Source organism: Nelumbo nucifera, chromosome 6, assembly GCF_055504915.1.
Source record: "Nelumbo nucifera cultivar China Antique chromosome 6, China Antique-T2T, whole genome shotgun sequence".
NCBI lineage: Eukaryota > Viridiplantae > Streptophyta > Magnoliopsida > Proteales > Nelumbonaceae > Nelumbo > Nelumbo nucifera.
Genome location: NC_142654.1, coordinates 15,700,617 through 15,714,922, shown reverse-complemented (window position 1 = coordinate 15,714,922; position 14,306 = coordinate 15,700,617). Strand labels below are relative to the sequence as shown.

At 38.3% G+C, this 14,306-nt stretch overlaps 1 protein-coding gene across 8 annotated transcripts in view; it reads left to right on the top strand.

The window, feature by feature from the left end:
- The window catches only part of LOC104590035 (exocyst complex component EXO70A1-like), a 55,554-nt gene extending 47,730 nt beyond the window's left edge, over positions 1 to 7,824 (top strand). For all 8 annotated transcript variants that reach the window (XR_016077349.1, XR_016077350.1, XM_088889731.1 and 5 more), the window contains 3 exons: positions 7,019 to 7,125; positions 7,206 to 7,352; positions 7,472 to 7,824. Coding sequence is in view for 6 of the 8 variants with exons in the window: in XM_088889731.1 (XP_088745857.1) it covers positions 7,019 to 7,125; positions 7,206 to 7,352; positions 7,472 to 7,589 (372 nt within the window). In the remaining 2 variants the exon portion in view is untranslated. The remainder of the gene's footprint in view (positions 1 to 7,018; positions 7,126 to 7,205; positions 7,353 to 7,471) is intronic.
- The last annotated feature ends 6,482 nt before the right edge of the window (positions 7,825 to 14,306 follow it).

The following is a 14,306-nucleotide window of genomic DNA, read 5'->3' as shown; positions in this document are numbered from 1 at the left end:
AACCTCTCAACCTAAGCAAAGCTCTTCTAGAAGGAAATCTCAATCCACCAAGTCATAGGCTTTCTCCAGATCCAATTTGCAAACTAGTCCTTTTTCCTTTCTTCGTTTTTTAAACTCCACACACTCGTTTTCAATAAGGATTTGGTCTATTATTTGTCTTCCAAACACAAAAGCCCCTTGATTTGGAGAGATTAAAGAGGGATGAACTTTTTTAATCCTCTTAGCTAACACCTTGGAGACAATTTTGTACATGCTACCCACAAGGCTGACGGGTCTAAAATCTTTTGGGTGGGAGGCATCTAAGGTCTTAGGGATCAAAGTGATAAAGGTGGCATTTACCCCTGAATTCAGTGAAAACTTCCACTAAACCAGCACCCACAATTTCCCAACAATCTTGAAAGAAAGCCATTGTGAAGCCGTCTGGGCCTGGGGCTTTGGATCTTTCCATAAAGAATATGGCTTCCTTTATTTCTTGAGCTTCAAAAGCCTTTTCCAAGGTTTCCATCAACTCCCTAGGACCTCTTCTCCAGTCAAAATTTTCTAGTGGCTCTCTGGTAACTCCCTAACTAGTAAAAATGCCTTTAAAGTGATCCACAAAAGCCTGTGCTATATCCTCCTCCCTAGTTGAAGTTTACCCATTCCACACTAGCTGAGCAATAGAATTTCTTCTTTATCTCCCATTTGCTACTAAGTGGAAAAAACTTGTATTGCCATCACCTTCCTTTGACCACTGATATCTAGATTTCTATCTCCAACAAATCTCCTCTTTCCTCAAAACCTCTTCCAACTCATGCTTTAGTCTCCATCTCTTAGATTTCTCTTCCTCTCTTATTGTCCTTTCCCCTTCCAACTCATCTAATTTCCCTATTCTATGTGAGATGCTTGTCTTTCTTTCCTCCAATGACCCAAATACTTCCTTATTCTACTCTTTAATCTTGCCCTTCAACCTTTGCAATTTTTTGTAAAATCTAAAACCTTCCATCTAAACTCCACTTGGTCTTCTTCCCACCATTCTTTCACTTTTGATTTGAAATCCGGATGTAGCAGCCACATGTTCTCAAACCTAAAAGGGTAGGGCCCCTCCTCCCATTCTTTCTTCAGAGATGCTGATAGGACAGTGATCCGAAGTAGTTCTAGGCAAGGCCCTAACCACTAGGCTCCGCCACCCTTCCTCCCAGTCTAAAGTAAAGAGAAATCTGTCTAGCTTGCAACAAATAGGTGTCTCTTGAAAATTGGACCATGTGAACTTTGCTTGAAGAAGGGGCAACTATCTCAGATCATTTGTATCTACAAAAAGGTTAAATTTCCTCATACTGGAAGTAATCCTATGGCTAGGGTTATTTGATTCCTAAAGGAACTTGATCACATTGAAGTTACCCCCCAAGCACCATGGGCCCTCCCACAGACCCCTGATTACTATCAGTTCTTCCCAAAAATCTTCTCTCTCTCTCTCTATAGGAATTCAGCCCATAGACATTGGTAAAAACCCAAACAAAGCCATTTGTCTTTCTCTTTAGCTTGATTGAGACTAAAAAGTTTCCTATCAGTTCTTCCATGCACTCAACATTATCATTCTTCCATATAGTAATGATTCCTCTAGAAGATCCCCAAGATTGCGAGAAGGCCCAGCTGATTCCCCTAGCAGTCCAAATTTGTCTTATCCACTTCCATCGATTTGGACTCTTGAATTAACACAAAGTCTGGCTTCTCCTTTCTTAACATCTCTCTTATTTCCCTTCTCTTAGTTGCTCTTCCCAGACCTCTTACATTCTAGCTTAATATCTTTATGCAGAAAAAAAAAGCTAAATTCTGTCCCCTTTCCTAAACACACCCTCTACTTTACCTTTGCCTATCTTTTCTCCCATCGCTCCCTTTATCATACACCACATCACATCACAACCTTTCCACCCCAGTTAACTTCTTCTTCCTTTTCTTATTTGAACCTCGTTTGACTTATTTGGAACCTTTTGTGCACTCAATTTTTCCTTTCTCACCCTATTTCCACCCGTACCTCTGCTGTTACTTTTTCTTGACCCTTTTTTCTTTGTAATCAAAGCCTCAAACTCTTTTCACACCTCTTTTGGCCTAGACTGAGGACTGTCACCCTCCCCACCCTTTCTCCTCTCATTTTCTAGTTCATCCTTCACTAAGATCCTAAAAATCTCCAAGATCATCTCCCAGATTCTGGCACCTTCCTCCTCATCAGCTGTCGGCATCTTATCACTACCCACCATTTCTGTCGAAACACTGGCAATGGCAGACTTGGGTGTCGGGCTGGTCTCACCTGTGTGTAAAGGACTAGAAGATAGATTAGTACCCACACAAACCAAAGGAGACATCATACCTTGTAACTGTGAGGGAGACACACTAGGATTTGGAAGGTTCTAGTTTTTGGAAATTAGCCTTTTGCCAGGGGTGACAAATTTTGGTTTTTGGATCAATACTTGGATAAGAGAACGGGGATAAGGGGTTTGTCGTTGCCTTGTCGAGAGCCAGTGGGAGTGTTTTACTACATCCTGTTCCTTCTTGTCCTTGATCCTATACGTTACCTGGTTTTCTTTCCCTTTATGACTGAGTTGCCCTCTCATCCGAAGGATTTATCTTTTCCACCGTCGTTGCCCCTACTTCCAATCCTATACTACTCTCTTCAAATAGTAACGCAAGACCGTTCAACTCCGTTGAATCAACCAAAGCTTTTGTTTTGCTTTCCACACTTCCTGGGCTAGGGGAAACTGTGAAGACTTCATCATCTGTATTTTCATCATTGATGCTAACCCAATCTGAGTCGAAAACATCATCCTTATCCCTTTGCCAATCGTACCTTGGGTTTGGTTTCTCTGGGCTAATAGAATAGGATACCAGCCTAGGTTTCCATGTCTAAACTCCTCCCGTAGTCTTTTGATCTTTCTGTTTTTCAGTTTGGTTGGGCTTGGGTTGGGACGATGATACACCATAAGAACCATCTAGTGTCACTCGAATCCTATCTCCTATCACATGGCTTTTTAGACAGTCACATGACCTACCTTTTGGTCCAATTCTATTTGCTGGCCCATCTGGACTAGGCCCATTTATTTTCGGCCTTAAGTCAAGGCTTTCTTTACCCAACCCCACGTGCCTGTTTCAGCCCATCAGTTTGTACCCCTTTTTCCCCAAATATGTTTGCTGGCCCATCTGGAATAGGCCCATTTCCTTTCGGCCTTAAGTTGTGGCTTTCTTTACCCGACCCCACGTGCCCACTTAGAGGCCCACGTGTCTGTTTCAGCCCATCTGCTTGCACCCCTTTTTCTCCAGCTGCCCCCTTCGAAACACACATTCCTTCAAGTAAATTTGATTTATTTGACCCATTCAACTTGTTCAGTTTGGCGCCAGAAGATAATGCCTACACGAAAGTTCTATTGACTGTCACACCCTTGCCTTGTTGCTCACGTCTTATACCATTCTCCTGACCTAGAACCTTTGGGCTGCTTAAAAGTTGTCTTTACATTTTGGTGAAAGTTTCCATCTGCTTTTGTTTGTCCATCCCCAGACTGCCATGTAGCACCAACCCTTCAGCCCTTTTGTCTTCCTCTTGTTTAGCCTCCCTCCACAAGGCAGCTTCAATGGAGGTTGCTAACCACACCGGTAGTAATACTCCCTCCACTCCAATGGTCACCTTCCTCGGTATCTCTTCTGGCTTTACTCTACTCAGAAGAAGAGCTGCACTACGTAGATCTCCCCAGAAAACACCATCTAGTCGAGCACCACACAGCAGAGCAATTGAGTTTGCAATCTCCTGATTCCACAGATGGAATGGCAGCCCAACTAACTGAACAGTCACATTATCTCAATTGAGAAGAACTTGGAGTTGGAGATGTTATGTTGATGCGCTGTTCAGTTTGTGGTAGTGTGATTCACCATCACTTCAGTTAAGTCAGAAGGATGACCAGGATGAGAACCAACGAAGATTAGTGAGATTTCTGTCACCGCAAGTTGGAGTTTGACCAAAAAGGACTGTGAAAAGTGCTTTTTCGATTCTCTGGTTCAGTAGCAAAACAGGGGCTCAAAGATGAGAATGAGACAGTTGGAGAGATCAAGAAAGAGGGTCCAGCACTGCCTTCTCTTGTTCAAACGGAGTTAAAATAATCTTCTTCAAGCACAGCTTAACCTTCAGGAGTTCTGCAACTTTCCTCCAGTCTAATACCCTCTTCTCAGCTTTTAAGATTAGCATGTTGTCCCAATGCCCTGACTTCCTGTCTGCTACCAAGGAAGGATTACTACTGCTATGTGCCAATGCAAGGAGCTCCTTTTTTGGTTCCTCTTCCACAGGTGGGTTAGGAGTGCTAGCATACAAACTCTGGCCACTGTCCCCTTTCACCATCATCTCTGTTTTTTCCATTTTCCTTCTGTCTAGGAAGTTTGATAAAATATTAGCCACTCCTTTCCACCCTTGACTGTTTCTTCCTTCAGGAAAACAGACCATCTGCCTCCTTCCTTTAGCAAGATATTCAGAAAGAGATATGAAGGATCCCTTTATATTCCTCTTACTTTGCATTACGTACCTTCTACCCATCTGGGATAACTTCTCTTTCCATATACACTGCTTCCCTTTAGTTGCTGCATCAGAAAGGAACTCTTTCAGCCAGTCAATCATCTCAGTTCCTTCCACAAGCACCGTAGCCATTTTCTGTTCCACTATCTTCAGGCTAAGTCTTCCTTTAATCCACATTTCTTCAAAAAGAAACTCTTTAGCCTCTACCTTCCAAGCTATTTTCCATTTTGTTTTCTCCACAAAACCTTTCTCCATTTTGGATTGATTACTGTACCCTCAAATATTCTATTATTTAATTACTTTTATCCACTAAAAGTAGATGCTCATTCAATTCAGCTATTATCAAACGACCTCTTATAGGTGGCATCTATGAACAATTAGTATGTGCAATCTCAAATTAGAGTTCTAATGTAAGAAGCTGAAGAATCTATTTCAATGCTGTATGACATGGCTCACTATCTCTTTGTTCCCTAAATCCCTTTCTGTCAACCCTAGTTCAAGCAGAAGAGAATGCAGATTCAGGGGTGTCAAATGAATCAGTTGATCCCACCCCACAGAAGTGCCTTATAGGGCTGAAAGAAAATAAAGCTAAGTAAAACACATGTACAATATACAACAAGGGCAATCCTAATAGGATATGTCAAGTCACTTTACCACAGTTGACTCCTCCAGATTCCGGCTTTATAAAGCTGAACTTTGATGGAAGTAGTGAAGGGAACCCTGGCCCTTCAGGTATTGGAGGGGTTTTTAGGAAGGAGAGGGGTGAAATTATTGCCATGTTTTCAGGCTCAGTAGGGGAAGGAGATTCACTTTGCGCTGAAGTTTTGGGTGTCTTGGAAGGTGTCAAAAAGGCTAAGGAGCTTAATGTAGAAAGGTTAATAATTGAGGGAGACTTGAAGCTAGTAATAGATTGGCTACAAAAGGAGGAGAGGAGCATGTGGAGCTACCTGAATGAAAAAAGAACTTTCAAGAGGTTGGCTCGGGGTATGACAGTGAGATTACAGTGGGTAAAGAGATGCGCCAATTCCTTTGCAGATGCACTAGCCAAACAAGGGGAGGGAAGAAATCAGTTATTTTAGGCTAATCTGTAATCTTTCTTTTCCTTGGGGGAGTTAAGAGAGTTTATCTCCCCTACCTTTGTACCTTTCCTTCACTTTTCATTAATGAAATGAATCTGTTATTGATAAAAAAAGAAAAAAGGATATGCCAAGTCTCTTCACACTTTTCATATCCTGTTATTTTTGGATTCTACCCTAAGCCTTTGATTGTGGTGTCATCAATGTGGGTGTGCTAATTATTTACTCTTTTGCCTGCTCTTTCTGGGCTCCACATCATTACCTCACAGGAATGGTTCATCTAAAAAAGGTAAAACAAAAACAGAAAATAGGAGAGGTCTAAGGAATCTGATCTCTGATCTTGAACAAAGTAAATTCTGACCTCTGATCTTGAGTGAAACAAGTGTTGCCTCTCTTTAATGATCTCTAATGGAATGCCATGACTATAAAAGGCATGGATTCTCCACATGGCATACCTCTGTGGAAGTAACCAATAAAAAATAAAAGGTACTTTATGGTGTATTTTTATGGTTCAACAAAGAAAACACATGCATTTATATAGGTATATGTATCTTTGTATAACATTATTTATCATTTAATAGCATGCTTATTCAGCTTGTAGCTACCTATATGATGGGTGTGGATTGTAAATCAGTGGGAAGATGCCTTTTCTGGCCCCATTGGAGTTGCAGACCCCATAAGGGCAGAAGCGATGGATATGTTGCTTGGATACTGCAGAACACTTAAAATTACAAGAACATAGAGGTAGGAGACTCCAAGACTGATAGGATGATTCAAGCCAAAAAAAAAAATATAGGTCAACGGATCCATGGATATGTGGTAAGGGGGGGGAGCTAAAAGGACTGGTCAAAACACCGCTAACATATACACATGCTCACCAAGGGCCTTCCCAAACTATTAAAGATTTATGGTTCAGTTTTCTTTCTAGATATCCCAATGGATATGGCTAAGGGATCACAGATCAAATAACAGAATCTCTTTTTCATGCCAATATGGCCTAGAGAACACCCACTTTTCTTACCAAATTGGGGTCATAGTTTTCAAGGTGTCTGGGCGATTCTGGGTGAAACTGAGGCGCCTAGTCGCACCTAGGCGATAAGAATTTTATAATATAAAGAACTAACTTTTGGGTTTTAGCTAGTTCCCACTTGTATATGCCATTCAGAATGTATAGCAATTGAAAAAATAGCAATTCTCTTTATTAAGAACATTAAATTTCCTCTAAAAATGTGGAAATCATCACATCTAAAAGATAAAATCTTTTACATATATTAATTTCATTATTTTCAAAAATAATACTACTATAATAAGTATTTAATAGAGCAATTTTACACTCAATGAATATCATTTCAAAAGAATAACTTGAAGAGAAATCATCTGTTTTTTTTTCAGCTTATTGATCTTTTGCCTGCAGATTCTGCAATGCGTATCTGTCCAAGGTGTGGGACCATCTGGTGGCGGTAGTAATAGTGCAACTGGAAGTGATAACAGTGGGATTTCAAGAGCAATGGTGAAGGACAGGTCAGTTAGATTCTCTATTAGCTTGTTTTATTTCTTGATACATACTTCGCAAACTAAGCAGCAGTTCTTTACTTCATCAGGTTCAAGACTTTTAATATACAGTTTGAGGAGCTTCATCAGAGACAATCCCAGTGGACAGTGCCTGACAGTGAGCTCAGGGAGTCTTTGAGGCTGGCAGTTGCAGAAGTCCTCTTGCCTGCATATAGATCTTTCCTCAAACGTTTTGGGTGTGTTCTATTATTTTAAAACCTTAGATTCTTCTATATCCTGCCTTCTTCCTTACGATTCTTACTACTGTTTCAGTTATTGATAAAAAAAGTGATTCTTACCACGGGATTATTTACAGGCCTATGATTGAGAATGGGAAAAACCCACAGAAGTATATAAGATTCTCGGCTGAGGATCTTGATCGGATGCTGAGTGAATTTTTTGAGGGGAAGATCTTGAATGAACAGAGGCGGTAGAGATTGTAAAGTAGAAAAACCCCCTGCTCTATACGTGGTTAGCAGTGTATGTATTTGCATAGCTCGTGATTCATTTGCATTGTGGAATAATAAGAAAAAATATCTTTTCAGGTGGCATATTTTCTTCGCTTTGCATAAATTGTTGTATTTAACCTGCGGCTTCCATTTCTTCTCTGAGTTGAATGATGATATCAAGTATTGTATGGTCGCCTTTTCTTCCTCATATAGATCAAAAGCTGCATGAAGAACCCTCTAATTGAAATTCTTAAACAGTTGAAGCATATCTTTTGGGCAATGATTATGAACTGTTGATGAGACCACCCTCTCACAGTCCTTGCTTATTGGAGGCTTGGAGCTGTAAGTGGAGGGTTCGTTTAGGTTGTTTTGGTACCACTGTTGTTTCCACCTGAAACGAGGTTGTTCAATACAAATTGGTGAGAATCTCCTAAGCTAGAATGATTAGACTTCACTCTCCTGAAGCAAGAAATGCCAAATTTTGATTTTTGTATAAACAGCCTCCCTCTCACACATGCCAAACAGCCTTGAATTACAGTTTTATGCCAATTTGTATTATCAATCCAAAGACCAAAGTTTTAGTTAGAAACAGAAATGGTATAAAAAACATCTTTAATTACTCTTTTTTTTAGGGTTCAACTATGATATGGAAAAGATATGATATCTAAACAAATTTTGACCAATCAACTGATATCATAATTGTGGTAGCCAATCAGGTGTTATTTATCAAAATTCATGGGTGGGTTTTGATTGGTCAAAACTCTTCCAATACCATGTCTTTCCCGCATCATAGATTTTCCATTTTTTTAACAATCTTTAATTACCAAGTTCAAAGAGTTTTCAAAACCGGTCTGGACTGGATGGTCAGACCAGAAAAATTGGAAACCTTTCACCCCAAAATCATCTTTTGTCAAAAAATCATTGATTTGGTCAATGAATCGTTGACTCGAGCAGTTGAACCATCGACCTGAACAATGGTTTTTGGTCGTTTTTTTGTTTTTTTTTTTTAATTTTTTTAGAGCGGGCCATCCATTTGGATCGGATGGTTGGATAATTCAACCCAAGAATCGAACCCTAGAACAATTCCTTGTCCGGTCCAATTTTAAAAACCTTGGAAATATGGCGGTGTTGCTCCTTTCATTTCCGACTTCCCATGCCTTTCGTCCGTGATTACCCTTCAAGTTCAAGATATGTTGGTTATACGATCCATCTTACTACTTAATGTTTTTGCTTGTTCAAGCTTTTCCTCGTCGACAATTTATTTCTTGTTTAAGAACATTATTTCTAGGAATGGCAATAGGGCAAAGGATCATATTCTTCATCCCCAACCCTCAATTTCAAAATAAATCCCTATTTTCAACTCTGATCCCCATCAGAGATAAAAGTTGTTTTCCATCCTTGATCCATGATGGGAACAAGTTTCCCATGGGGATTTGAATCTCCAAATTTTTTTAGTTAATTGTATTTATTTTGAAAAATAAATAAAAATTTTAAAATATAAACAATATTTTAAATATATTGATATATATATATATATATAATATAAATAATATCATATATATAGTAATATATACTTAAATCATTGTCTGGGTTAAAACGGTTTAGCTGTTAGACTGCCCAGGTTAGTGATTTTGACAAAGTCAATGTTTTTTTCAATCGGACCCAAAACTATGATTGGTTCCTAGGTCAAACGGTTTGATCGTCCAACTTGGACCTGTTTTCAAAACAATGGTTTTTGGGTTAGCTTTTCCATTGGTTTATAATTATTTTTTGCCCAATATCAAGTTGTTTGAGAGGGTCTCATCCGAAATATCCATTTCAAAAAGTCAATTTTTTCTTGAATAAAATTTGCCATATAGGCTTTAAAAATTGATTTCTAAGATTATGAGCATCCCATATTTGGATGCTCCAATTATTGAAGGCATAATTGATAAGAAGGCTCCTAATAACAGCACAACTAAAATTAAGAAGAAAAGTTAGGGTTGGAAATTGAAAACTCCTTTTAAAGATGAAAGAGCTATCCTTATCAAATAAGTTTATGTGGTTCTTCTATTTACAATGCACCAACTGGCCAGTCAGTAAGGGCTCTTGGTGGTTGTAGTTGATAGACTTGGAATCAAAACCCACTTGCACATGGGTTGGAGGTTATGGGTTTAGGGGATGGGCCATCCCTGTTGTATATCCATGAGGCAAAAAAAAATGTAATTCCTCTATTTCAAATGTTTTTCAAATGAACATACCCTAAAAGAGATAGATAAAATTCAAAGTCAATTCTTTTAAGGCCCAAGAGAAGGCAAGGAGCAATTGTAGGACAGGTTAGAAAAGGATTTACAAATTAGTGACTTTTATTTTTGGGAAAAAATCATTAAGAACCCCTGAATTTTTTGAAAAATCTATAAGAGGTATTTTTCCCCTTTATGTCAATGCTTTCATATTTGAATTTGAGGGGAAAATCAAGTATTTTGCTGATTGTCTAAAATGAGATCAAAATAGGACAAATTGAGCCCTCCATTGTTAACTTCTTGTTTTATGCATCTACAACATGTCTTTTTTTTTGTTTTTTGACAACTCACAATGTGTCTATATAGACATCTATAAATCACTTAACTTAATGAATTGTAATTGAAATTGCATGGAGTATTTAGTTGGACAAATTTAACTTCCCTCCCTCACCCCTTCTCTCTCTCTCTTATGAAGATACAAGTTGTCAATTGAATACTACTTTTTATTTTATTCCATTCTCTCTCATTAAGTCTCATATTTAAGGTTAACTTTCATTCCCTCTCATTGAATCATATGCTTAATGTAATTTTGTTTTTCATCATTAAATTTTACTAATTAAATTCACGAATAACAATTTTATTAGTATAAAAACCTGTATATTGAAAATCAATTTGGAAATAAAACTGATTTTTAAGTATGATAAATAAGAAGAATTTTTATTAATGATAGAAAGGGAATACAAAGTTTAAAACTGCCTTAACAATGAAACCACTTTCATGTTTGTTAAATGAAGGAAATGGAATACAAAAATTATGAAAAGAGAAAATTAATGACTATTCCATCACCCTACCAAACAAATCAAATGATAAAATGGTTTTATTAGCTAGGTCACCATGTTGTTGGCCAAGTCAATGGTTTTTTACAAACAAGCAATTTGGTGGAAAATGAATCTAAAATCCAGGTCAACTAACAATTCAATTAGTCTAAGTAGTCTCTGGGCAAGCAATGGTTCAATTGTCAGAATAAATTGAAAATATTGATATAAGCTATAAAGTAAGAAGATTTGATACAAGTTTTTAGGTTGAAAGGCAATAAACCACCAATATATATATATACAATTATTGTTGTTGTTGTTATCATTTGAAATTGCCACGTGCAAAGCACATGCACATTTACTAGTATTCAAGAAAAGGGTGTGAAAGGCATCAGTTGTGAAGCAACAACCATGCATATAGGGGTGATCATGCGCTGGGCCCGGGCTGGACTTACATGCCAGGTCTAATGTGTAAAATACCTTTGGTCCCATATCAAAAAATAAAAAATTATTTATATATTTAAAATTTTCAAATTAAATAGCATGTAGATGCAATATATACAAAAAATATTATACAAGCAAAAATTAAATTGGGCTTGTTAGGCTTTAGGCCTATAGCACAAAAAAAAAAGGCATAGGCCTCATTTAATTGTTAGGCTTGATTTGGATTGAGTTTCACTCCCATTCTTGAGCAAGTCCTATATTACTTAGGGAATGAGAAGAAGACTTTAGCTTTCATCTATATAAGGCCCGGAAATTTTGCAGCCTGGGCTGGGCCAGGGCGGGCCAAGAATGATCACCCCTATATTTATATTAATTAATGATTAAATTCTAGGGGTATTCATTTATGGCTCGAGCCTGGCCTAGCCCAGCCCAGAAATTTTCGTACTTGGGCTTAGGTTTTATGTTCTAGCCTGGCCTGGCCTGGCCTGGGCTGGTTTTGCACCAGGCCTAGAAAAGGCCTGGCACGGTTCACCCTTATTTAATTATCTGGCATTGATGATAATATAAACACACATGTGGATACGAGAGCCAGAACTTATCTTTATCGTTCCCTTGTTCATTCGCTTTCACTAATGTAAGTCTTGCGAAAAGGCCCATCTTTTGAAATCTAGGTTTCCTACCCACTCTCTATCCGCTGTGAATTGAGAGATGTGTGACTGTAATTCACAGCGGGTAGAGAGTGGGTAGGAAAAGTGAGTAGGAAATCCCATTTGCATCTCTTGGAGCTCCTTTAGAAAAATATGACCTCGAAGAAGAAGAAGGCATGGTTCCCTAATTTTGTGTTTGGTTGGAAATAAAAGGTAGGGAAAGGAAGGGAAAGGTAGGTGTGTTTCTCTACCCTTTCTTTCAAACCAAATACAGCCTATTGGAGTTTCTGTCTGCTTACTCTCACAATTGTCCTAAGTCAAGATGATGTTCATTAGCTTCTCTCTCTCTCTCTCTCTCTTAATTCCATTGAAACTGTGTATTTCTTAGAGGGCATTCTTCTTTCAGATTTTGAGAGAGGGGAAAGTTGGTCAATGGGATTTTGGTTCCCATTGACCAAAAATCCCATGTTCTTTTTTTAGATTTAAGTAGAGATCAGGAAAAATTTATTTTCCTATTTACCACTTACCCGGTTAAGTGATACTCATCTCCTAGGTGGATAAATAACTTTCCCACCCAGGGGGAAAGTTGCCAACACTTGAATGGAATAAAAATGTTCTTTTTAATAATGGATTTTTATGATTAAAATGATCATTGTCTTATTTACATGAGAAATAAAAGAACATGGATAAATGCACTTACCTGGATAAATATTTCCGAGGAAAAACTTATCCAAATAACTACATTTACCCAGGTAAATAACTTACCGAAAAATGAATGGAGCTTTAGTGGAGACATAGATCTAACTACCCGCCTGTGCAGAAATCTATTGCATAGCCTAAGATCTCTCTCTCTCGTTAATGACTTACTCGCTGTTGCATTTATTGAACTCAAACTCTTTGGGGTCTTTACCTTTATTGCCTTCATCTTTGACTTCGAGATCCAAAATGGACCTAAGAGATTTTAGAGAAGACCTCCTAGGGTCTTGCTCTAGAGTGGAACATGAGCTTATATATATGGTGTTGCGATCTCTTTGGTAAGAGACATCACATTTGGTAAATAATATATCGAAAGTGTTACCATTGCTAGGTTTCCATTTATTCCGTTAGGACACTGGAATAATTGTCTAGCGTCTACATGTTCAACATGAAATAATAGTACTACAGTCTTCAGAAAGCTCTTGATTAATATAAATTTGTGAGAAATATGTTTTGTCAGCATCTTATATGAGTTTTGACAGTTGTCAGATTTTTTATTTAGTGCTCATTAAACGTGTTTCCTATGTTGTGTCTGCCAGATCTGGTCGCATAAAAAAAAATGCATGTATGTGAAAAACATCAAAATGTTTTTAAAATGTTTCAGGTAAAAAAATCTATCACACAAATTTGTATTTATCAACCCAAAATATAATAGCAATACAACACAACACCACATTTTGGTAGAAACATTTCTCTCACCAAAATGCAATGCAATAGCAACACAAATTTGTATTTATCAGCCAGGTTTTACTTCACTCCTACCATCGTGGACAAAAGCGTCCTCACCACCTCTTGATTGTCATAGCTAAACCCTAACCCCTACATCCCTAACCCTTGAATTCTAAGCATAAACCCTAAAATTAACATGTAAAATGCAGTTGGTCTGACACATGTCCTCCAACCAAGTAGGAGCCAAATATTTCCCCTCTTCTCTGGCCTAAAAGGCTAAAACCACTATACCAAATCTATACTATATTATAAAATGTAATTGTCCCTCATGTTGCTTTCCAACCCTTTTAAATATTTTATGGTTCTTTTGAATTTTTAAAAATAAAAAATTAAATATGGGACTATTTAGGCTGAGTTTGCAAGGAGTACAAATGCAAATATGTAGAGTGCAAAACCTTATATTTTGTATTATTTTGTATGTATTTACTCTATACATATTTGCATTTGTACTCCTTCCAAACTGAGCCTTAAACTCACCCACAAGCCACAACCAATTGAGTTAAGAAACTGATTGTAACTACTTCCGAATTCTGATCCATAAACTGTTCGCACATGCATACCAACAAGATGTTATTGTAGTGTACTGGGAACATCTCTCCATGAATAGCAAGGCATATATTCCCGAGACAGGATTTGCTCCTCACACAGGTGCCTCACACCAACCTCACACGCACATCCTACCATGCATTGGGCACATCTCCCGTACTTATAAGTTATTATTCACGGGAGATGTTCCCAATGCACGGTGGATGTGCCTATGAGGCTCCCATGTGTGAGGAGCAGATCCCAAGCTGATATTCCCAATGTGTGCCTGTCTTCTTTTGTCCTGTGGGTACTGAAATGGGAGCAGTTTGTGGGTAGGAGATCCTAGCTCCAATAGCACTCTAGATTTCCTGCTCACAACTCTCTACCCACAATCTACCCTACCTTGAATTGCAGTCACACATCCCCATCTTGTATTGTGAAATGTACAGCTGCAATTAGACTTGTTCATGGGTCGGGTCGGGTCGGGCCGGGCTTTCACTCTGTATTAACAGATTTTTCTAAGGCCCGAGCCCGACCCGACCATCGGGCCTACAACTTGAACCT